This window comes from Lissotriton helveticus, chromosome 3_1, assembly GCF_964261635.1.
Source record: "Lissotriton helveticus chromosome 3_1, aLisHel1.1, whole genome shotgun sequence".
Taxonomy (NCBI): Eukaryota; Metazoa; Chordata; class Amphibia; order Caudata; family Salamandridae; genus Lissotriton; species Lissotriton helveticus.
The window spans coordinates 688,427,265-688,451,034 of NC_136061.1; the positions used below are offsets into that span (position 1 = coordinate 688,427,265).

At 50.6% G+C, this 23,770-nt stretch overlaps 1 protein-coding gene and 1 long non-coding RNA gene across 3 annotated transcripts in view; one reads left to right on the forward strand and one right to left on the reverse strand.

Moving 5' to 3' along the window:
• VPS13C (vacuolar protein sorting 13 homolog C) overlaps positions 1-23,770 on the reverse strand; it is a 2,773,485-nt gene that overhangs the window by 1,694,650 nt on the left and 1,055,065 nt on the right. For both annotated transcript variants that reach the window (XM_078680824.1, XM_078680823.1), the window contains exon 35: positions 120-228. In XM_078680824.1, coding sequence (XP_078536950.1) covers positions 120-228 — 109 coding nt within the window. The remainder of the gene's footprint in view (positions 1-119; positions 229-23,770) is intronic.
• LOC144822865 (uncharacterized) overlaps positions 1-23,770 on the forward strand; it is a 790,049-nt gene that overhangs the window by 596,623 nt on the left and 169,656 nt on the right. The gene's annotated exons all lie outside the window — the stretch shown is intronic.

Here is a 23,770-nt window from a genome sequence, read left to right on the forward strand (position 1 = left end):
TTTTCTTACAGCAAATGAAATTAGGTTAAAATAGATAGAACTCCATGTACACAAGAAATGCATCTGAAAACGACATCCCATGATTAATTAGGCACAGACTCTTAGTTAAAACTCCTTACCTTCCTTTTTTATCAATGGTTTTCCTGTGCTTGGGCCTTTCTCTGCTTCCCCGATATTTTCAAAAATAATTTTAAGCAGTATACTCAAATCTTCATTACTAAGAATAACCTAAAGTATAAATAAGAATACAAGGTGATGTTTGCATATGCTGCAATCAAAGTTTACAAAACATCAGTATGAACAAGATGACATTGCATCTGCAAAATGTTTAACTTTACTCTCAAGGTGTGGTAAAGTCAGTTATTGTGAAACGTTACTTATCTGTAATGCTAGATGTGTTTGTTATTTGCAAAAATGATTCTTACAGAGAACTACATACTATTTTAGTAGCAGCAGGGACCCTCAAACATTATGCTTCTTGTTAGAACTGGGAGTCTCTAGTTGGCAGAGGTAGGTACCACTGTCCAAATAGGGACCCTTGCTTCTAGTCAGGGTAAGGAGGAAACACTCTTTAGATAACCCCTGCTGACCCCCTTGGTAGCTTGGCACGAGAAGTCAGGCTTATCAAAGGCAAGGTGCTAAGTATTTGTACCAACACTCACAGTAACACAGTGAAAACACGACAAACTGACTCCACAACAGTTGAGAAAAATAAAGGTATTTTAATCTAAACTACACAAGACAAAATGACAAAAATCCAACATACACAGTTCAAGAATATGGTTTCAAAAGTGTTCTTAAGGTTGCGTTAAAATAATCCCCAGTTGCGTCACGTTTTAGCCAACAGTACCTTTAGATGCGACAAAAGTTCCAAGTGAAAGCTGTAGAGGAGAAAAGCAAGCGATGCGTCACTCCTGAGTCCCTGGGGAGGCAATGCAACAACCCCGCTGGACGTAGCGGGCGTATTGCGGTGACTCCGGTCTTTATGGGGAGGGATACAATACCTTGCGTGGATTCCAGTGCACAGGTTTCAGTGGAAGCGGCTTGCAAAAGGTACGTTGCGACGATCTTCGGGGCGGTGACGATGCACGGCTCAGCGGCGATCCTCGTGGCCCCTCGATGCGATGGCTCTGGGACGGCTCTCGCAGTGACGTGATGCTGTCCACAAGTAAACGGTGCGCCGATCTCACCCAGTGACGACAGGCTCTGCGACGATACTCGCTGCGATGGTAATCTTCCCGCACCAGACTGGTACGTTCCGCTAGCGAAGTAGCGATGACTCTGGCAGCGGCAACAGGTGCGGCGGTGGGAATTTCCTCGCACTGACGGGGGTGCGCTCCGCAAGCGAGCAATGCGTTAAACTTTGCAGAAAGTTCTTAAAATCTTGGTTTCCAGCTTCCCAACACAGGTACAACTTCCAGAGGCACCACAACTGGCCCAAGCACAGGGGCAGAACTCTCTCAGCAGAGTTCAGGGAAGCTGGGGTGACGTCCTTTTGTTCCTGGGACTTCTTAATAGGCAGCCAGCTCTTCTTTAGGCCCTTGGAGATTCCTTCAAGCAAGGGGACACAGCACAACGCAAAGTCCTTCCCCTCTCCTTGGCAGCAAAGCAACTGCAGGTCAGTCCAGCAAAGCAACAGCAGGACAGTCTTCCTTCTTCAGTCTTCCGGCTTTCTCCTTGGCAGAGGCTCCTTCTTGATTCGAGGATGATCTAATTTTCTGTAGTCAGGGGTCCTGTACTTATACCCATAAAAGTCTTTGTTCCCTTTGTGCAGGAGGGCTCTGAGCCCGGTCTGAACCAGTCCTGGGTGTTCCTTGAGCACTTTGTTTTCCTGGCTTCTCCTTTCCTTTCAGAGAAAGGGGCAGGGTCATCAGCCGCCCAGCAGGAGGTGTAGCCAGCATTGTGGAAGGCAGGCACAGCCCAATTCAAGCCCAGGTGCTACCCCCTCCCACCACTCTAGATGCAGATGGAGCTATTCAGCCCAGGGATGGCCCACTCAGCCTCTGGGAGCCACCCAGCCCCTGTCACTCACAAACCAGATAGTCAATTCACAAACAGGCCAAGGCAAACAGAAAGGTCAGACAAGAGAACAGCCACTTTCTAAAAGTGCTGTTCTCTAACACAGGATTTAAAAACTACCTTTCTTAAAGGTGTGTTATTAAATTCTGAGTTCAGAGATATCACACTGTTATGTCCTATATTGCTCCTATGGGAAGATATGCAGGTAACCACTGTAGCCAGCATTCCCCATGATAGCCTATGGGCAAGATGAACAAGTTACTTACCTTCGGTAACGATATATCTGTAAGAAACAGTAGTTAGTATTAGATTCCTTACCTTAGAATATCCCCAGGCGTCAGTCTGGATCCGGAAACTTTTGCGTAGCAGTACCCCTGCGCGTCGGTAGGCGTCGTCTGCAGGCGTCCCCTGCGGCTCCGCGTCGTCGGCGTCGTGCGCCGTGATGACGTCGCTGGAGTATATAGACGCCGCCTCCGCGCGCTGACGTCAGTTCTTTGCACACAGCTTTTCCGCGCCAGAACACGCAGAGCCATGTGAGAACCAACACTGGTGCCATTTGAAACTAGGGCCCTGAAAGGGATGTCCCTAACCCTAGGTATCAGTTCGCAGAACGGGGAGGATGGGCGGGGCGGTAAGGAATCTAATACTAACTACTGTTTCTTACAGATATATCGTTACCGAAGGTAAGTAACTTGTTCATCTGAAAGAAACAGGTTAGTATTAGATTCCTTACCTTAGAATAGATACCCCAGCAATACCAACCCCGGTGGTGGGTCTGCGAACCAATACAACCTACACCAGAAAGTCCTGGAGGACCGAACGGCCAAAGAAGCCATCCCTCCGGACTTGACTGTCCAGGCAGTAGTGCCTCGCAAAGGTGTGCAGCGAGGCCCACGTGGCCGCCTGGCAAATGTCCTGCAAAGGGACTCCCCGGCCCAGGGCAGTAGTAGCCGCCGTGGCCCGAGTGGAATGGGCCCTCAGCCCAACAGGAGGCTCCTTCCGAGCCAAAGAGTAGCATGCTTTGATGCACAGGACGACCCACCGAGAGATGGTCCGTTTCTGTACCGCCCTTCCCTTCTTCTCACCCACGTAGCCAACAAACAGTTGGTCATCCACCCGGAACTGGCGTGTGCGATCCATATAGAATGAAAGCGCACGTTTTGGGTCCAGACGATGGAGCCGCTCTTCATCCTTTGAAGGATGCGGAGGCGGGAAGAAGGAGGGCAAGGTGATGGACTGCCCAATGTGAAAAGCAGAGACTACCTTGGGCAGGAAAGAAGGTCTGGTCCGAAGAACCACCTTATCAGGATGAACAGACAAGAAAGGAGGTTGAACAGAAAGAGCCTGGAGCTCACTCACTCTCCTGGCAGAGGTGATGGCTACCAGGAAGGCCGTCTTTAAGGTGAGAAGACGGAGAGGACAGGAATGAAGGGGCTCAAAGGGAGCGCACATCAGGAAAGTCAAAACCAGGTTCAAGTCCCACTGAGGCATCACGAACGGAGCTGGAGGATACATGTGCGTGATGCCCTTTAAGAATCTTAACACAATAGGGGACTTGAACAAAGATGGCTGATCAGGTAGCCTCAAGAAGGCGGAAAGGGCAGAAAGATAGCCCTTGATAGTGCCCAGAGCAGAGCCCTGCTGGGCAAGGGAAAGGAGGAAGAGGAGAACCTCAGATAGAGGGGCAGAAAGGGGATCCACAGCCTTTGCTGTGCACCATGCCACAAATCTGTTCCACCGGCAGGCGTATACCGACTTTGTGGAGGGACGCCTGGCTGCCAGAATGACATCACAGACTTCAGGAGGCAAGTCAAATGGCCTCAACTGTCGCCGCTCAATCTCCACGCATGGAGGTGGAGACTGGACAGGTTCGGGTGGAGGACCGTCCCCTGCTGCTGCGACAGAAGGTCCTCCTGAAGGGGCAGGCGGATCGAGGGACCGACTGTCATGCTGAGTAGCTCGGGATACCAGTACCTTCGAGCCCAGTCCGGAGCCACAAGGATAACTTGGGCCCGGTCGCGCCTGATCTTCTTCAGCACTCTGGGCAGAAGTGGTATAGGCGGAAAGGCGTACAACAGACCGCAACTCCACTCGCGCCGAAAGGCGTCGCCGAGCGAGTGCCGTCTTGGAAACTCCAACGCGCAGAACTGATGACATTGCGCGTTCTCTTCTGTGGCGAATAGATCTAACCAAGGCTCTCCCCATTGCTGAAAGAGGCCTCTCGCCACATCCGAGTTCAGACGCCATTCGTGATCCACCGAGCACCGACGGCTGAGTTCGTCCGCCCTGGCGTTCAGAGAACCTGCCAGGTGTTGAACCGTCAGAGTCACGCCCTGACGTTCCAGCCATTGCCAGAGGCGCAGAGCCTCTTGGCAAAGGGTCCACGACCCCACACCGCCCTGTTTGTTGCAGTACCACATGGCGGTGGTGTTGTCCGTGAACACCTGCACTACACTCCCGTTGACAAAGGGGAGGAATGCCTTCAGTGCCAGGCGAATCGCCCGCAGCTCCAACATGTTGATATGGAGCCGGGACTCCGCCGGAGACCAGAGGCCTCTGATCTCCGCCTCTCCCAAGTGGCCACCCCAGCCTTGGAGGGACGCGTCCGTCACAACCACGTGCTCCGGCTGGGGAAGGGAGAGGGATCTGCCCCTGACCCAATCGCGGTCTGTAAGCCACCACTGCAACTGTCTCGCAGTGCCCTCCGAGATCAGGACATGGTCGGATAGGTCGCCCTGATGCTGGGCCCACTGAAACTTCAGGTCCCACTGCAGAGCCCGCATCCGCCATCTGGCGTGATGCACCAGAAGGATGCAGGAGGCCATCAGCCCCAGAAGCCGCAGCGTCAACCTGACCGAAACCCGGGATAACGGCTGAAAGATGGGAATCAGAGCCTGAATATCCCGGACCCGCCGTTCCGGGGGATAAACCCGAAACTGCGCCGAGTCGAGAACCGCTCCGATGAAAAGGAGCTTTTGAGAGGGACACAGGTGTGATTTCGGCACATTGATGGAAAACCCCAACTCGTGCAGGAGGTCTGCCGTCATCTGAAGGTGGTGGACGACTGTCTGGGGCGAGCCCGCCTTCAACAGCCAGTCGTCGAGGTAGGGGAAGACTGAAACCCCTAACCGGCGCAGATGAGCTGCGACCACCGCCATCACTTTCGTGAACACCCGTGGGGCGCTGGTAAGGCCGAATGGGAGCACGATAAACTGAAAATGCTCGTGGCCTACCGTGAACCGCAGGTAACGCCGGTGGGCCGGCAGGACGGGGATGTGAAAGTACGCATCCTGCAAGTCCAACGCTACCATCCAGTCTTGTGGGTCTAGAGCAGCCAAGACCTGAGCCAAAGTCAACATCTTGAACTTCTCCTTCCGGAGGAAGCCGTTGACGTTCCGTAGATCCAAGATAGGACGCAGGCCTCCCTTGTCCTTCTTGGGTACCAGAAAGTAGTGGGAGTAGCAACCACACCCTACTTCTGGCCCAGGAACGCGCTCGATGGCCCCCTTGGCCAAGAGGGCCGTAACTTCCTCCTGCAGAAGTGTCAAGTGGTCCCCCGACACACGGTGGTTCTGCGGTGGCATGGCTGGAGGAGTGGACTCGAAGGGGAGGGCATAGCCCCTTCGGACAAGCTGCAGCACCCACCTGTCCGATGTTATCGCGCGCCAGCGGGAGTGGTGATGGCGAACCCTGCCACCCACTGGCGTCACGTGAGCCCGAAAGCTCGGACTAGGAAGGCTTGGATGCCGCAGCGGAGGGAGGCGTGGACTGACCACGACGCTGGCCTCTACCGCCACCACGGCGGAAACCACGGGCGCCACCGCGCTGGGGAGCGCTCTGCGCCGCGTGGCTGGCAGCACGTGTGGGACCTCCTCTCCCTTGGCCACGAAAGGGCCGAAACGAACCCGTCTGCTGGCGCTGGGTCTGGGTCGAGAGACCCAAGGACTTGGCCGTGACCCTGGAGTCCTTGAAGCGCTCCAGCGCGTGGTCCGCTTTGTCACCAAATAGGCGACTGCCATCAAATGGCATGTCCATAAGCGTATTTTGGACGTCTGGTGAGAAGTTGGCAGATCTCAGCCAGGCATGGCGACGAATCGCCACCGTAGTGGACATGGCCCGTCCCAGTGAGTCCGTGGTGTCCAGACCACAACGGATCGAGTACCGCGCCGCATCCCGGCCTTCAACAAAGGCCCGGGTGAGCTTGTCCCGCACTTCCTGGGGGCATTGCGGCAAACACTCCTCGACCGTATCCCACAGGGAGTGGGTGTAGCGGCCCAAGAGGCACGCGGTGTTACAAGACCGCAGCCCAGCACTCAAAGAGGAAAACACTTTCTTTCCGAATTGGTCGTACCTCTTTGATTCCCGGTCGGGCGGAGCCGACGGAAATGCGGACTGCGAAGTGGAGGCCTGGATCACCAGACTCTCCGGGGAGGGATGGGTGGACAGGAAGGCAGGGTCGTCCGCGCAGGGACGGTGACGCCTGGCAACGTTCCGGTCAACCGGCGCACCAGAGGCGGGCCTGGACCAGGTGCCCAGAAGGACATCCGTCAGGGCCTCATTAAACGGCAGCAGAGGCTCCTGGGGGCATGACTGCGGTTTAAAAACTTCCGTCAGGATATTCGGTTTGACCTTCGCGACGGGGAGCTCAAGGTGTAAGGCCTTGGCAGCCCTCATCAGGACCACCGAATAGGCAGCACCCGCCTCGGACGCCACAGGGGACGGAGAGACAAACCCAGGGTTGGGCGACTCGTCCAGGCCACTGGCATCACCCAGATCACCTACCCAGTCCACATCGTACTGGCAGGCACGGGATAGAGGGTCCTCAGACCCCTCCCAACCCTCTCCATACTCCTCCTCGTCATACCCATATTCTGGGTCGACGATATAGACATCGGGGTCAACAGGCCCCATCGGCGTCGGGTCCGGCGTCGGCCGACGCCGGTCCGGCTCCGAGTCCGGAGTCGGGGAGGAAAGGGGGGTGGCGCCGCGCGGCGTCGGTGCCGGGGACCCGACGCCGGCCGGAGCCGACGGCGGAGTCGCTGCACCACGCGGGGGCGGTACCATGGGCTGGCCCACAGGAACCGACGCCGGAGAGGCCGGGAGACCAGCCGGCGACGAACCAGAGGGAACCAGCGGCGCCGGGGCCGGAGCCACCGGCGGCGCCGGGGCAGGAGCACCCGAACCGCTCGGGCCCCCAGACGGGACCGACGGGCCCGCAGGCGCCGAAGGCCCCGCCGGAGAAGACCTCGCCCTCATAGCAATGAGGAAGGCCTCGATCTCCTCACGCGACGCGCCTTCCCCAGGGACCGACAGGTGTGGGGCAGACGGCGTCGGCGACCCATGCGGGACCGCGGGGGTGGGGTCACCCGAGCCCCCGGCCGCAGCACGCGGGCGTCGGGGGGAGTCGGGGGTGCGATGGCGACGCCCCGACTTCTTGTGCTTACCTGACGAGCCGGAGGAATGGTGGCGACTCCCGGAGCGCCCATGGCGGCTCCGCGACCGCTCCCTCGACCGCTCCCTCGACCTCCGACCGGACCGGGACCGCTCTCGACGCGGGGCCGACAACCGGAGTTCGAGAAGCTTGCGGGACCGCTCCCGCCTAGCTTTTCCAGTCAAGGCCCGACAGTCGACGCAGGACTCCACGTCGTGGTCCGCGCCCAGACACCGGAGGCAGAGTCGATGGTGGTCGGTGACCGACATCATGCGGTCGCACTCGTCACAACTCTTGAAACCGGGCATCCTACCGGCACCGTAAAGATCAATCAGTTAACAAAAAACTTGGTCAAAAGACCGGAGTACTGCTCTTCGGATCTGCGCTAACTGGCGCGGAAAAAAGAAGAACTGACGTCAGCGCGCGGAGGCGGCGTCTATATACTCCAGCGACGTCATCACGGCGCACGACGCCGACGACGCGGAGCCGCAGGGGACGCCTGCAGACGACGCCTACCGACGCGCAGGGGTACTGCTACGCAAAAGTTTCCGGATCCAGACTGACGCCTGGGGATATTCTAAGGTAAGGAATCTAATACTAACCTGTTTCTTTCAGATAGCCTTACAATAGTGAAAACTGAAAATGGCTGTAATTCACTAACAGAGCATGTCACCTGCACTAGTACATGCTCAATCTTTCACATACACTGCACCCTGCCCAAGGGGGTACCTTGGGCCTTCCATAGGGGTGACCAATGTGTACAGAAAGGGAAGGGTTAGGCCTAGTCAGTGGGGACACTGACCAGGAGGACATGGCAGTTCACAGACTGCACACAGGCACTGCGGTGGCAGGCCTGAGACATCATTTTAGGGCTACTCATGTGGGTGGCACAATCAGTGGTGCAGGCCCACTAGTAGCATTTGTATCACCAGCCCTGGCACACTCAGTGCACTTTACTAGGGAGTATTTGGTGATACAAATAGGTCAATCATGGATAACCAATTGCAATAACAATTTACACAGGGAGCACTTGCACTTTGACACTGATCAGCAGTGGTAAAGTGCCCAAAGCATCTAAACCAGCAAAAAAGAAATCCAGAACAGCTTCAAAAATACAGGAGGCAGAAGCAAAAAGACAGGGAAAACCACGCCAAAGATGCCAGGTCTAACACTTCCAAAGATAGGTAGGCCCTTAATAAACACCATTATCATTAAAAACAATAATAGCTTCATAGCTTTTTGTAGTCAATGGTAGGTGATTAAGGTGGGAGCAAAAGAAGATGAGGTAGGAAAGTAGGATCTGCATTCATGGTTACCCCTACTTTTTGCTGGTATTATGCTGTTTTCTGACTAATCTTACTGGGATCCTGCTAATCAGGACCCCATTCACTGTGCCGTCTCCCTAAATTTGACTATAGTAAGTACTTTGGTACCTTCCTAATTGGCTACTGGTGTACCCTTCTTAGTCCTTAGTATATGGTACTAAGGTACCCTGGGAATACGTACACCAGAGGTCTTCCATGGGCTGTTGCATATCTTATGCCACCCATGAGAGACCACTGAAATTGTGAATGCAGGCCTGCCATTGCCATTGCGCCTGTGTGAGCTAGTGCTAGCACCACTCACCACAAATATAAATCTCCTTACATATCAGAGGTCACTGCACTTAAAATGTTAAATGACCCCTTAAGGCAGGCCTCTCAATCCTGAAGGCAGGGTCCTAGGTTATAAGTGTAAGAGTGTCCTGCATGAGCAGGACACCCCCTACAAACCCAGACTTTGTAAGTGTGGTCAGCCGTTTAATACATATAGTGGACATCAATTCAATTACGAGATGTTTAACGATATAGTGGCTGCACCGAAACCGGTCATATTTGGGATCAAAACATGTTGGTATCCTACCCCAAAATCGATTCCAGTGTTGCATGTACAATTCCATGTACTGGGGCCTCCCTGTACTAGCATATCAGGGTCTAACAGCAAGCTAGTGCTGCTGCTGACCCCAGACACTAGTCTGCCCTCCTGTTGCTGAGCTGAGCTCGAGCAGGGGAAGGTAGGACAATAGGTTTCCTGTCACCGCCAGGTGTGACCACTTCCCAGACAGGACTTAGTGTATTGTGATGGGGTGGAGGCGCTTGAAAGCCCCACCAGACTGCTTTCATACTCCAGTTTGAAACCAGTTCACGGAGCCGTTTGCTCCCGCTCTGGTCCGAAACTGGACAAATGACATGGGAGTATCCTCCCCTCTGTCCTGCACCTACTCGGTGAGGGATCCCTGAATCGTCCTAACCCTCTCCCTAGGGTACTTAAGGGCTTACCTGTGGGTGGCTCTTCAGATTCGTGGGACAAGATTCAGATCCGAAACCACTTCTACTTCTACCATCTGGGCATGCTGAACTTCGCCTGGAACCGAGACTGCATCATGGAAGACTTCTGCTACTCCTGGTCTCATTGTCCTGCCAGTCTTCATCCAAGTTCTTTTCCAGGCCTGTAGGCATCAAAGGCACCCAAAGTAATCTAATTATCAAAGAGAAGGGAGAATGATCTATCGATCAACGGACACTAATTACCACTCAAAAAGGTGGAAGGTCCAGTATCAGCATGTGCCCGTGTCAGGTACAAGTAATTCAACAGGAGGGTTGCTGAACTGTTCCTACAGGAAGAGGGGGGAAAATTAAGTATAGCTGGCGTGACCGAAGGTGTATGTGTAACACCTTTGGGCATCCATTTGGTTGGATGTAATTGCCTCACACACCCAGAAGGGTGTCATGCTTCATCATCGGCGTTTGCTCCTCGTCGGGGAGGCGGTGCAATCCCCGACGGGCTCACCTCAAAGAGGGGCACTTTGACGGAGATCTTTTGTATCCAACTGCCTTATGGTGAAGTGTGGGTGTGTGGGCGGGAAAGCAAGTTGCTTGGTGAAGTGATTAAAATGTAGCAAGGGGTGCCGGAAACAACTTTATTCTGGGGGTCCCCCTACTGCAATTAAAAACGTGATACTAGCTCGCTAGGTATCAACAGCTCGGCGGCGATAGGTAGGTGTTTCCACGCGGTCAAGGGCAGATTGAGCCACACCTAAAGGTTCAACCCCGATGCACTGACCCGCCGACCACTCATGTGGCATTTAGTCCCTGACCATTAGGCATAGGATTACCCACACAGGTAAATTAGACCTACACCACACACATGACACCAGCATGTTGTGCATTTTATACACTTTCACTTTTTCAAGGTCCTGATGAATCGCGGGTGAATAACCCAGGCGCGAGAAACATGTCGACCAATCTATTTTCTAGTCTCCTCTAGGGTCACTCCACCTAACCTGTTGATACCAAGAATTGCCAAAGGTTTCTCTAGGTTCTACTCAGCTCCATACCTTAGAATGAGAGGGGTGGTATCTCTTTCCCAGGAATAGATTACCCAACACCCCGCAAGGGGAGTCAAACACTGGAGCTGGATTCTCGACAGGAGGATGACAGCGTCTAGTCAGTGCGTCAGCTGGGGAGTTGGCTTCCTTCGGTACTTGCTGTAGCGAGCTGCGTCATGCAAATAGGTAGTCGAACTGCACCGAACCACACCGTGCTTTGCCATAGCAAATGAAGAAATATTTATACCTTGAAGGCATTTAGGAATACCAGTATTGACGTAAAAGTCGGGCATATGAACATAATGAATGGACTCCTAAGGAATAGATGTTCATGCATAATAAAGTTGTTCTTGGGGAAATGAATATCCAGGCAAGGGCAAGTCCCTAAAGCTTAAGAGTCTGGTTTTCCAAGAACTCGTTGTGACGTAGATGAACGGATTGAAGTAGCCATGCCTGTATTGGGTAGCATGGACTATGCCTAAATAAGGACTGGATTTATCTGCCTATATAAGGGAGATGTGAATTATACCTATATAAGTGCATGGATCGGGAAAGTCATACGGAATCTAAATCGATACACAACACAAGCCTCACCATCCAAAGGTGCGTTCCCTACTGCTCCCCCAGATAAGGAATCCAAGAAGTTGGACTATCTTGGGAAGAAGATGTTTTCTTCTGCCAGCTTAGGACTGCAGTCGGTGAACACCACATCTCTTGGGCCGTTACACCCACTCTGCCACTCTGTGTGGGATACGGTTGCGCAAGTGCTGCCACAGTGCCCGGAGGAGGCCCGGCCCATACTCTCCCGTGCAGTTAAGACGGTAGAGTCGCAGCAAAGTTCGCCATTCGGTGTGGGCTGGATACCGCCTTCTCGTTGGGTAGAATGATTTCTACGTCAGTAGTCTTGAGACGCTATGCCTGGCTGAGGTCCACTGGCTTCTCCGGGGATGTCAAATCGACCATTTTGAACATGCCCTTTGATGCCCGTCGCCAGTTTGGCGACAAGGCGTACAATGCGCTTGAGTGCTTCAAGGACTCTAGCTCCGGCCATGTCCTTGGGCCTCGCTGCAACCTCTTGCCCCGTTCACTCTATCTTTTGCCCCTTTCATGGCTACAGAAGGAGTGCCCCACCACGTCCCACCCAGGGCCACAGGCTGGCACAAGCTACCCAGCCTCTGTGCGGCCGGGGATGTGCGACCCAGCGCAGTGGGTCTGGGGGCCAGTGGGCAGGCCAGTTCACCAGAGCCTCCTCTGCAGCAGCCTCCAAACCTTCCTAGTCCTGCCTTCCAGAGCCACCAGTTGCCAGTGGGCATCAGGATTCGCCATCACCTCCCCCACTGGCACAACATCACGTCGGACAGGTGGGTTTTACAGTTAGTCAGAAGGGGCTACTCCCTGCCCTTCGAGACAACCCCCCCCTCCATGCCACCAATACTTTATCACATGTGAGAGGATAATCTGACCCTTCTCCATCAGGAAGTTTCTGATCTCTTGGTCAAGGAAGCTATTGAGTGAGTACTTGACCCAAAAGTAGGTTGTGGTTCTTACTCCCACTACTTCCCGGTACCAAAGAAGGACATAGGCCTGCGTCGTATTTTGGATCTCAGGACGTCAACTGCTTCCTCCGGAAGGAGAAGTTCAAAATGTTGATGTTGGCTCATGTTCGGTCTGCCTCGTCCCTGGAGACTGCATGGTAGCGCTGGACTTGCAGGACTCTTACTTTCACATTCCCAACCTGCCAGCCCAAAGGCGTTATCTACGGTTCACGGTAGTCCATGAGCATTTCTAGTTTAATGTGCTTCCCTTTGGCCTTACCTGCACCCCTCGGGTGTTCACGAAAGTGATGGCAGCAGTCTTAGCTCATCTACACAGATCAGGGTTCCTAGTCTTCCCCTATCTCAACGACAGGCTGTTAAAGGCGGGCTCACCCCAGGCTGTCGTCTCCCACCTCCAGACAATGGCAGACCTCCTGCACTTGCTGGGGTTCACTATCAACATGCCGGAGCCACACCAGATTCCCTTCCAGAGGCTCCTTTTCATCAGAGCAGTTCTGGACACGGCGCAGTTTAAGGCTTATCCTCACAAGCAGCGAGTGCGGGATATTCGGGCTATGATACTGATGTTTCATCCACTATGCCGGGTTTCGGTGAGAATGACCTTGAGGCTGCTGAGCCTCATGGCCTCCTGCATCCTGCTGGTGGATCATGCCAGGTGGCATATGCGGGATCTGTGTAGTGGGACCTGAAGTTCCAGTGGGCACAGCATTAAGTGAATCTTTCCGATTGAGTCCAGATCTCAGAGGGCACCGCACACCAATTACAGTAGTGGCTAGCAAACTGGGATTGGGTCAATAGCAGATCCCTCTCCCATCCCCAACCAGAGTTCACAGTGGTGACAGGTGCCTCACTCCTGGGATGGGGTGGCGACATGGGCGAGGCGGATATCAGAGTCCTCTGGTCTCAGGAGGAGTCCAGGCTCCACAGAGGGAGAGCAGTGCAGGTGTTCAAAGACAACACCACCGCCATGTGGTACTGCTACAAACAGGGCGGGCTGTGTCAAGAGGCTCTTCGCCTTTGGACGTGGCTGGAACATCAGGGCATGTCCCTGGTGGTTCAACACCTGTCTGGTTCGCTGAACACCAGGGCGGATGAACTCAGCCGCCAGTGCATGATGGATCATGAATGAGGTCTTCACTCAGAGGTGGAGCAAGGTCTCTTTCAGCAATGTGGAGAGCCTTGTATAGATCTGTTCGCCACTGAAGAGAGAGCACAATGTCAGCAGTTCTGTACGTTGGAATTTCCACGGCATCACTTGCTCGGTGACACTTTTCGTCGCAAATGGAATTGGGATCTTCTATACGCCTTTCCGCCTGTACCACTTCTGCCCAGAGCCCAAAGTGTTAAAGAAGATCAAGCGCGACCGGGCCCAAGTCATTCTTGTGGCTCCAGACTGGGCATAAAGAGTCTGGAATCCCGAGCTCTTGAACATAGCCATTGATGCTCCGATCAGACTTCCTCTACGAGAGGATCTTCTGTCGCAGCAGCAGGTGACGGTCCTCCACCCGAACCTGTTCAGCCTCCACCTCCTTGCGTGGAGATTGAGTGGCAACTTAAGACAGCTGTTCACCTTCCTCCCGAAGTCTGTAATGTTATCTTGGCAGAGAGACGTCCCTCCACTAAAACAGTATACACCTGTAGATGGAACAAATTTGTGGTATGGTGCACAGCAAAGGCAGTGGATCCCCTCTTTGCCCCCCTTTCAGAGATTCTCCTCTTCATTTTGTCTTTGGCCCAGCAGGGCTCTGCTCTGGGCACCCTTAAAGGCTATCTTTCGGCCATTACGGCCTTTCTTCACCTTCCTGATCAGCCTTTTTTCTTTTCATGTCCCCTATTGTAAATGGATTTCTTAAGGGCATTAGTCACCTCTTTCCTCCTATTCCTTAAGTAATGCCCCAGTGGGACTTGAATCTTATGTGTGCTCCTTTCGAGCCACTACATAATGGTCCTCTCAGACTCTTGACCTTAAAGACTGCTTTTCTGGTTGCCATCACGTCTGCTCGCAGGATGAGTGAGCTTCAGGCTCTATCTTCTAAACCTCCTTTCCTTGCTGTCCATCCGGACAAGTTTGTTCTTCGAACTAGAACTTCTTTTCTTCAAAAAGTGATTATCTCTTTCCACATACGACAGAGCATCACTTTGCCTACCTTCTTCCCACATCCTTCGAAGGAGGAGGAGAGACTCTAAAGCCTGGATCCAAAACGTGTGTTATCATTTTATTTGGATCGCACAAAACAATTTCAGGGGGACGATAAACTCTTTGTTCGCTATGTGGGTGCCAAGAAATGTCGGGCCATGCAAAAACGGACCATCTCTCGATGGGTCATCCTTTGCTTTACGATCTGTCACTCCTTAGTGAAAAAGGAGCCTCCGGTAGGACTGCGTGCCCATTCTACCAGGGCGACGGCAGCCACTACTGCTTTGGGACATGGAGTCCACCTCAGTGTCATATGCCAGGCAGCCACATGGGCCTCGCTGCACATGTTCACTAAGCATTATTGCTTGGATAGTTAAGTCCGGAGAGACAGCTTCTTTACCGTTCAGTTCTCCAGGACTTTCTGGTGTGAACTTAGTTCGCAAACCCACCTCCAGGGTTGGTATTGCTGGGGTATCTATTCCAAGGTAAGGATTTTATAACGAATAGTCTCTTTCAGATGAACAAGTTACTTACTTTCAGTAACGATATATCTGTAAGAGACATATTAGTTATAGATTCCTTACCGCCCCACCCATCCTACCTGCTCTGCGAACTGACATCTAGAGTAAGGGACTCCCTTTCAGGGATCTAGTTTTGTGCACCAGTGGTCAGTGTCTTGCATGGCTCTGCACTTCTGGCATGGAATGTCTTGTAAAAGAACTGACGTTAGTGCACAGGTACAGCGTCTAAGTAGATACCGGGAAGTCATCCCGGCGATCACGATGCCGAAAGCGTATTGACCTACGCCACCTACTGATGTGCAGGGGTACTGCCGAGAAAAAATTCTCCGTATACAGTCTGACGCCTGGGGGTAATACTAAGGTAAGGAATCTATAACTAAAAAAATGTCTCTTACAGATATATGGTTACCGAAGGTAAGTAACTTGTTCTGCTTGCCCCTGCCAGCCTAGAGCCTTCGCTACCCCAACAATCACCTGACACACCCCAGCCAGGATCCCCAATCAGATTTACCAGAGCACGTGGTAAATGGGAGCATAACTATACCTGCAATAGGGAATCTGAATGTGTAAATTAACCCAGCAATGCTGTGTCCCTGTGTTATTCTTCATTGCAGGGGCATTATCTGATAACTGCATGGTGCAGGGGGCAGCTACTGTCCAGACCCATTACAGACCAGCCAACCCCCAAATAAAACTCACTGTGTGACAGGAGGTAACCTGGAGATGGCGAGGCGTGGGAAGGGGGCAGAGCCTTAAATCCTTTGTCTCTCTAGCTATGAAAGTGATTCTTAGGGGGCGTAAGCCACTAATCCCACTTGAAAACCAAACTAGGACGTCAAAGGGGGCTGCCGATGTCCTGGGGAGGTATTAAAGCCCTAATGACATCAGCTTAGCTTAGCCTTACACATAATGTGAGTTGGAAAAGCTCTCTACGGAGCTTTTCAACTCACATTGTCTGCCCCTGCGTAATATTGACTCATCATCAAGTAAAGTTGTGAAAGAATCCAATATCATGTGACATAAGGTAGCGTTGTGTGAGTTGCCAGCTCAGCTATTTATTTCAACATGCATTAAATGTGCTTTGTGAGTGGGGATACAATGGTGAACCACCTTTTTTGTCCTTTACTTAGAGGACTCCTGTATTAGGACTCACAATGAGCTTGACACACCCCTAGGTATGTTACTTCTTCCTCTTGTGAGACAGTTTCACTCACTCTTGAAACTAAAATACTTCTGATTTCCAGAAAGCAGGAATCTCACCAGCTTTAAAATATATCCCAATTCACCATTTCTGAGATGAACTGGAAATCTGGGTCTTAGTACTGTATCTAATCTCTAAAATAGTTTTGAGTTAAGATAAGATCGCCAGGGCTAGTGTTGATATTCAATAAAGGTGAACAGATCTCAAATCACACTACAGACCTCTCTCACTGATCAAGTGAGTTGTTATTGGGTGAAGCTTTTCTCACTTAACCTACGTATACAGAATTACCATGAATGATAGTTTTTATGAAAGGTGTTAGAACCTAGAGTGTGCAGGGTCATGGTGATGCCTGGAATCCAGTATGGTCACTCCCAGCCTGGTAACATCCTTCTGCATCCTGGCTGGGAAGGGAGACATGATTGAGTCAGGTGGGCCTCCACAGGAAGAGCACAAAATGTGACTGAGCAGGACGTCTGAGCAAGCATTCTTGTTACAATGTTTAGCCTTCATAGGCCTCACTCTGAATTGTAAGGCAATATTGAAGTACCATATGAAGCAAATGTTCAATGTTGAACTGAATAAAGGCACTGCTGAGCATCATCTAGCTAGCTGTTAAGTTAGCTTTACAGCAATCATGAACAAGGGTGTGCCAATTGGATAATACACTGGAAACTATTGCATCCTCGCTTTTGGAAATGAGGCAGCCATTAGACTGGGCATCATTAAAGGATGCTACTCAGGTGCATTTCACACAAAAATACCGAACGAAACATACACGCTCGACAAAATACTGACTATGGCATGTTCAGATGCCAGGGCCACATCAAACGCCATCCATATGGAGAATGGGAGAACTCGAAGTATAGAACAGTCCCATAGCATAGTTGGGAGCGGTAGCAGCAAACACAAAAAGCCTATGCTTTCACAAAAAAAAATGATAGAACATGATATCCCTGTGGACAGGAGTACCCACAAGTCGGTACCTGCCCGGCCATGTGACACAAATGCCACAAACGCAACAGAGACAATCATTTTGCGAGTGAGTGCAGGGGTGGACACATGCAACAGAAGAAAGGAAACTTGTCAGGCCGCGAGCAACTTCTAGTCAACATGCACGACACATGGAAGCCTGCAGTCGCAGCCCTCCCACAGACTCGGATGCTGTCTCCGCCAGGGAAACCACCGAACTCCTATACCTCATGAGGGAGACCCCAGTGCAATTCCCTAAGGCCGAAAGTTTCCAACTAGTTGATGAATGGCAAATAATGAAGACGGTAACGGTGGATCTCCAGGTCAGGAAACACACAACATGATTTGTACTTGACAGTGGATCCACATGCAACATCATGTGTGTCTCAGAGTATGAGAAAATGAAGCACAAACCTCCTTTGACGCTCTCCATGGTCTATGTCTTCACGTGGGGTGTGAAACCCCCGCAAGTGAATGTTGGGAAAATTCTAGAGACGCTCACATACAAGGGAGTGTCCGTGAAGGAAGAGATGCACGTTCTACGGGGAGACATTTCAGCTCCGTGTCTGCTCAGCAACGTCACAGCTCAAGTAATGGGCCTTCTGGCCATAATGTATCACATGATGGAACATCCCAGCATCTCAAGAGATTTCCCAGCACTCATCCAAGGGCTCGGGAAGCTGAAGGACACGCAAGTCACCTTTCACTTTAATGAAGAAGTCAAACCGGTGGCTCAGAATCACCACAAAGTGCCACTGCACCTTCAGCCGGAGGTGAAGGAAAAAATAAATAACTGTACTTAAAACCATGTTTGATGAAAACTTAAGAAGACAAGCATTGGACGTTTATGTGAGACAGGTGGTGAAAATTAAGAATCCTTGGAATATTTGCCAGGGAAATTGTCCTATTCCAATCCCATAGAGCTGTGAGGGTGGACAAGAACCATGTTGAAGAGAATGATGTGACATTATGAAACAAGAGTATGTTGGTGAAAAAATTGTTGGGAGGGTGAAGTGATGAGCACCATGATTGAGTGTTCTTTGAAGCAAGCTGAGAAGGATGGTCTGTCTTTAAGGAGGTCGGGAAGGACAATTCACATTCCAGATAGGTTTAAGGACTATAATTTGTGAAACATGTACATATTGAAATAATAGTATTTATTACACCACTGAAACTGTAAGGGTGTCAGTGTCTTTCTTCTGTAAGCTGATGTAAATGCTCTCTGGGGGCATTTCAGGATTATTGCAAGAGAGAAATTATAGGTCATTTACTTTGCAAAGCCTTAAATGATAATTATGGAAGCCAATTATACTGCAAGCACTCCTTCAGTTAAGGTGTGGTATCCTGGAGAGAGTTACATTTTTGACTCTCTGTGCGTAAGGTTTTTGAACTCATTGATTGAAAAAGGCAATATGGCACTGGCAAAATGGTAGACAGCATTTAAAAATGTGACTGTTGCTTTTGGGGCAGTTCATTCTCTAATGTTTGCCAGGCTAAAGCAGCTGCAGCTACCTCTTATGGCACATAACTCTGGGTGCAACCCTGGCATATCCTCACAGATTATATGCACAGAGCACATGCTACCAAAAGCGTTGCTCCAGTTAAGGCATGGAATGCTACTGACTCATTTAAGTCCCATTTAAAAGGTTTGAATGAGTGCTAGAGTTGAACCCTTACTTTTCTGGACCATGTTGTTGTCAAGCTTCGACTGAATTTCCCTGGAGGTACTGACCACTCAATTTTGTCATAAGAGAAAGAGATAAAAAATGGGGAAAATAGAGAACAAATACAGGAACACTTGTTGTCGCAGATTGGTGTTGGCAAAATCCAGGGCGGAAGTGTGTGTGCATGAGGATTAGTGCTCTGACTAGTTCGGAGGTGTTTTATGGAGACAAAGAATGGTGAATCTGAGAAAGAGAGACATGTCAATAAGCCAACATTACAGCTTAAATACATCAGATGGAATTTAGACATTATTCTATAGTCAGCATGTCTACCTGATACCTGGATGGATGATACGTTCATGAGAACATGCATCGACCAGGGTACTAGTACTGCTCCCACGCATACTCAAGAGACAGAGACCAATGAATAGTAGCAGATGAAGTGCTCCAACCTCAAATAATGCAAACAAATAGATACAAGCTAAAAAAGGATTTCTAGATAAAGACTAACATTAGGAAATCAAAACCAGTACTAAACAACAAAAGTGTGGCATGAAGGGTTGGGCATATGATCTATAAAAGAGTGGAGAGACAATACAACTAGGAATCATTACCAAGCAACAAGACCCTTTCATCCTCTGCCCTCTAAGGCTAAAATCCTGACCACAAACGTCTTAGCCCCTGGATGCAGACTACGTACTGCATCTGGCTGAGATTCTTTTGCATGCAAGTTTCTAGGCCATCTTTATTACAGAACATTGAGTTCGATCTCCAGGACCTGGATTTGAGCTACATGTGCCTAATTCCAGAATGCAGAGAGTTTTAAATTGTGAGTCCTTGAAGTCTTCTTACTGGGGAAGGCAGAAGTATCTGGCACAAAAGGACAAGTTACTTGCCTTCAGTAATGCCTTATCTGGTAGAGACATGATCTAGCGGTAAACAACGTTCATGACGAAAAAAAATTCACGCATGTAATCACAACGCGGTTGTTACAACGACCGCGTTGTGATTCCGCATATCATTACTCCGCACGTCAGAATAACGACTTGCGGAGGGGGGGGGGGGTGTTGGATTTAAAATCCAACACCTTCCCTAGTGTCCACACAGGCTGGAGTTGTAATAGTAAATTATACTATTCCAACATCCAGTGCCCCCCTCCGCAAGTCGTTGTTCCGACTTGCGGAGTAATGGTATCCGGAATCACAATGCGGTCGTTGTAACAACCGCGTTGTGATTCAATGCGTGAAAAAAGACTGCGGGACAAAGATATATTTGATCTAGCAGCAGATTCCTTACATTTGAATTTCCCAAGCGTCAGACTGGATCCAGAAGATTTTTCTTCAAGTAATACCCTTGCATGCCGGTAGGTGGCGTCAGTTGGCTCCACATGATTAGTCATCTCCACCTTGGTGACATCCGCGTCACCTATATAAGAGCCACATCGATGCAATGACAGCAGTTACTTTTCACGACTTTCCACACCAGAAGCGTGTAGCCATGAAGTGCACGGACAGTGGTGTGTTTCTGAACAATTAGGGCCTGAAAGGGAAAACCCCTGACCCTAAGAAGCTGTCCGCAGTGTGTTTCAGTAAGAAATCTGCAGCCAGATCATGTCTGTACTAGATAAGGCATTACCAAAGGTAAGTAACTTGTCCATCTGATAGAGAAATCTAGCCGCAGATCCCTTACCTTTGAATGGATAGCTAAGTAATACCATCCATGGAGGAGGGACTGCGGACCAGTTTAGAATAGGAAGACCTGCAGGAAAGAGTGGCCAAAGAGGCTGCTCCTGCAGATTTGACGGTCCAGGCAATAGTTCTTGGTGAACGTGTGCAGAAATGGCCACGTTGCTGCCTGACAAATGTCAAGGACTGGAACTCCTGGTTGAAACACCATAGGAGCAGCCATTGCTCTGGAAGAATGAGCCCTTAAGCCTTCAGGAGGATGCTATTTGGCCAAAGCATAGGAGATTTTGATGCAAAGGATGACCCATTGAGAGATCGTCCTTTTCTGTACCACATGACCCTTCTTCATTCCCACAGTTGGTCATTGTTAGAAATGGGGGCCTCTAGTTGGCAGTGGCTGGCCACAGTCCAAGTAGGGAACCTTCTTCCTAAGTCAGAGTAAGGGGGATACACCCTTTGATAACCCCTGCTCAACCCTGTGGTAACGTAGCACGAGCAGCTAGGCTTATCTCCGAGGCAATGTGTAAAGCATTTATGATCATACACAGTAACACAGTGAAGGACACTACAAAGGAAACACCACACAAGTCGTTAAAAATAAGTGTCTTTATATATATACTTAACACAAGACCAATAACGGTAAAAAGCCACAATACTGAAAAAGGGGGGGTTACTCTTGAAAAGATGGAAAAAGAGTTCAAAGTGTTCAAATAGGGGTTCAGTTCAAAGGAGGGGTCTCTGCGACCCTTTTACTTACAACGTACCTGGATTTCGTAGCAAAACAAGCAAAATGTCGTAAACGAGCTGTAGCGATGATTTTCCCCACTCTAGGCCGGCAATGCGTTGAAGCCTTGCCGCAAGGGAGGATGATGCGACGGTCTGCGGGTGTGTGCGGGACAAAGCGACAGACTTCTTCACGCTAGGCCAGTGATGCGTTGAATCATTGCCGCAAGGGAGGATGATGCCCTGATCCTTTTGCGTGTGCGATCTTGTTGCGGTGAAAGAAAATGGCGTCCTGCGAGGGAGCGACGATCCGGGTGCGATGCGAGGAAAATGGCGGGCGCACGGCGCCAGCTCTGCGATGTCGTGATGCGATGATCTCGATGTGATGATCCACTGTTAGCGAGCCTTCGACAAGCACTCAAATGTGCTATGCAATGAACTCGGGGGTTAGCGAGCACTTTGTGGCCCGCAAGCATGCGATGCGATGATCTTTGGTTTGCGAGCGCTCGGCGGCAGCAGTGCGATGATTTTTCTTACGCTCTTCAGCTGCGGCAGCTCGCAAACGGGTGTTAGCGATGATTTCAGCACTCTTTTCTCTGTAGTAGAACTAGAGGCCCTGGAACTCACATGGGCCTCACCTGCAGATAGAAATCCTCGCTGGGAGGCACCAGGAGGCTGGTGGGGGAGCCGATGTGCCTGTGACTCCAGCAGGAGGCTAGCTCTCTTCTAGCCCATGGGTGATTGCTTAGCAAAATGAAAGTCTCTCAAAAGTCCTCTTCCCTCTTCTTCCAAGTCCAAGGGGAACTACTGCAGGCCAATCCAAGAAACAGCACAAAAGCACAAGGACAGTCCTCTCCTGCAGATTCCTTCAGTAACACGGACAGAGGTTCCTCTTGACATCCAGGAGCAGTACAAAAATCAGGGGTTTGGGCACAGATATTTATACCCCAAAAGTCTTTGTTCTCAAAAGTCTCTCGTCACTGAACCCAGTCAGAACCAGTTCTGCTCAGGCCTGGAGCACTTTGTTTACCAGGCTGCATCCTTCCTTTCAGAAAGAGGGGGTCTGCCATCAGACGCACAGTAGGAGGTGGAGCCAGCATTCACCTTGCCAGGCACAGCCCTTTTCATGTCAAGTAGCTACCCCTCCCCTGTAATCAATGCAGATCTCTCTATTCAACCCAGGCCTGCCTTGCCCCTCTAAACCCAGACAGCAAATACACATAACAGCAGAGCACAATGGAAGACTTAGGCAAGAAAATACCCACTTTCTAAAAGTGGTATTTTCAAACACAGAATGTTGAAACCAGCATCACTAAAATATGTATTTTATCATTCTGAGTTCAGGCATACTAAACTCGAATTTCTACCATATTCCCTGAGTCAGGTAAGACTATAAGATGTAATAGCCAGTCTGCCCATTCTAGCCTATGGAGAACAGGTAGCCTTGCAGTAGTGAAAAACAAAATGGAGGGTAATTCACTACCAGGACATACTACAGATATCAAGCCATGTCCTACCTTATACACACAATGCACCTACCATAGGGGTGAATGACATGATGCTATGGGAAGTTTCAGGGGCTGGGAAGTGTGGGTACTTCACAGCCAAGATGGCAGTTCTGGACTGCGCGCAGACACTGCAGTGGCAGGTCTGAGGAACACTTTACAAGCTGCTTCTGTGGGTGGCGCAAACCAGCGCTACAGGCCCACCGGCAGCATTTGGGTTACCAGCCCTGGGCCCACACAGGCCACACTACTAGGGACTAACAGGTAAACCAAATAAGTCAATCAGGGATATACCAATTCACAGTCATATTTACACAGGGAGCATTTGCGCTGTGGCACTGAATGGCAGTGGCACAGCACCCAGAGCATCTAATACCAGCAAAAACAGAGAAGACAAAAGCGAAAAAGGGAAGGAAGACCCACGCCAATGGTGCCAGGTCCAACAATCATCCACCCAGAACTCTTTTGTGCAGTCAAGGTAGAATGACAACGCTCTTTGTGTCCAGATGGTTGAGTCACTCCTCTTTGGAGTGATGCAGAGGAGCGTAGAAAGTTGGCAGGGTGACAGATTGCCCAAGGTGGAATGGTGTCACCACGTTCGGCATGAAAGAGGCCCTAGGGTGAAGCACAAACTTATCAGGGAAGATGGTTAGGTAAGATGGCTTGAATGACTGACCCTCCTGGCAGATGTGATTGCCACGGCAAAGGCTGTTATGGTGGTAAGCAACTGGAGGGGATATTTATTTATATAGTTTTATATAGCGCGAACAAGGTCCCGAGGGATAACAGAGCACTTTTCAATATGATGGGAGGAAGGACAAATGCAATATCTATAACAATATCCATAAGTGGAAGGGAGAGAAAGAAAATACAGTGTAAAATACAACCAGGAGGGTAATACAATAAACAGGTGTAGGCGGGCAGACAAGGGTGAGACAGTGTACAATAAGGGGGAGCAGTATCAAATGTAAGAACAAAGTCAGCAGGTG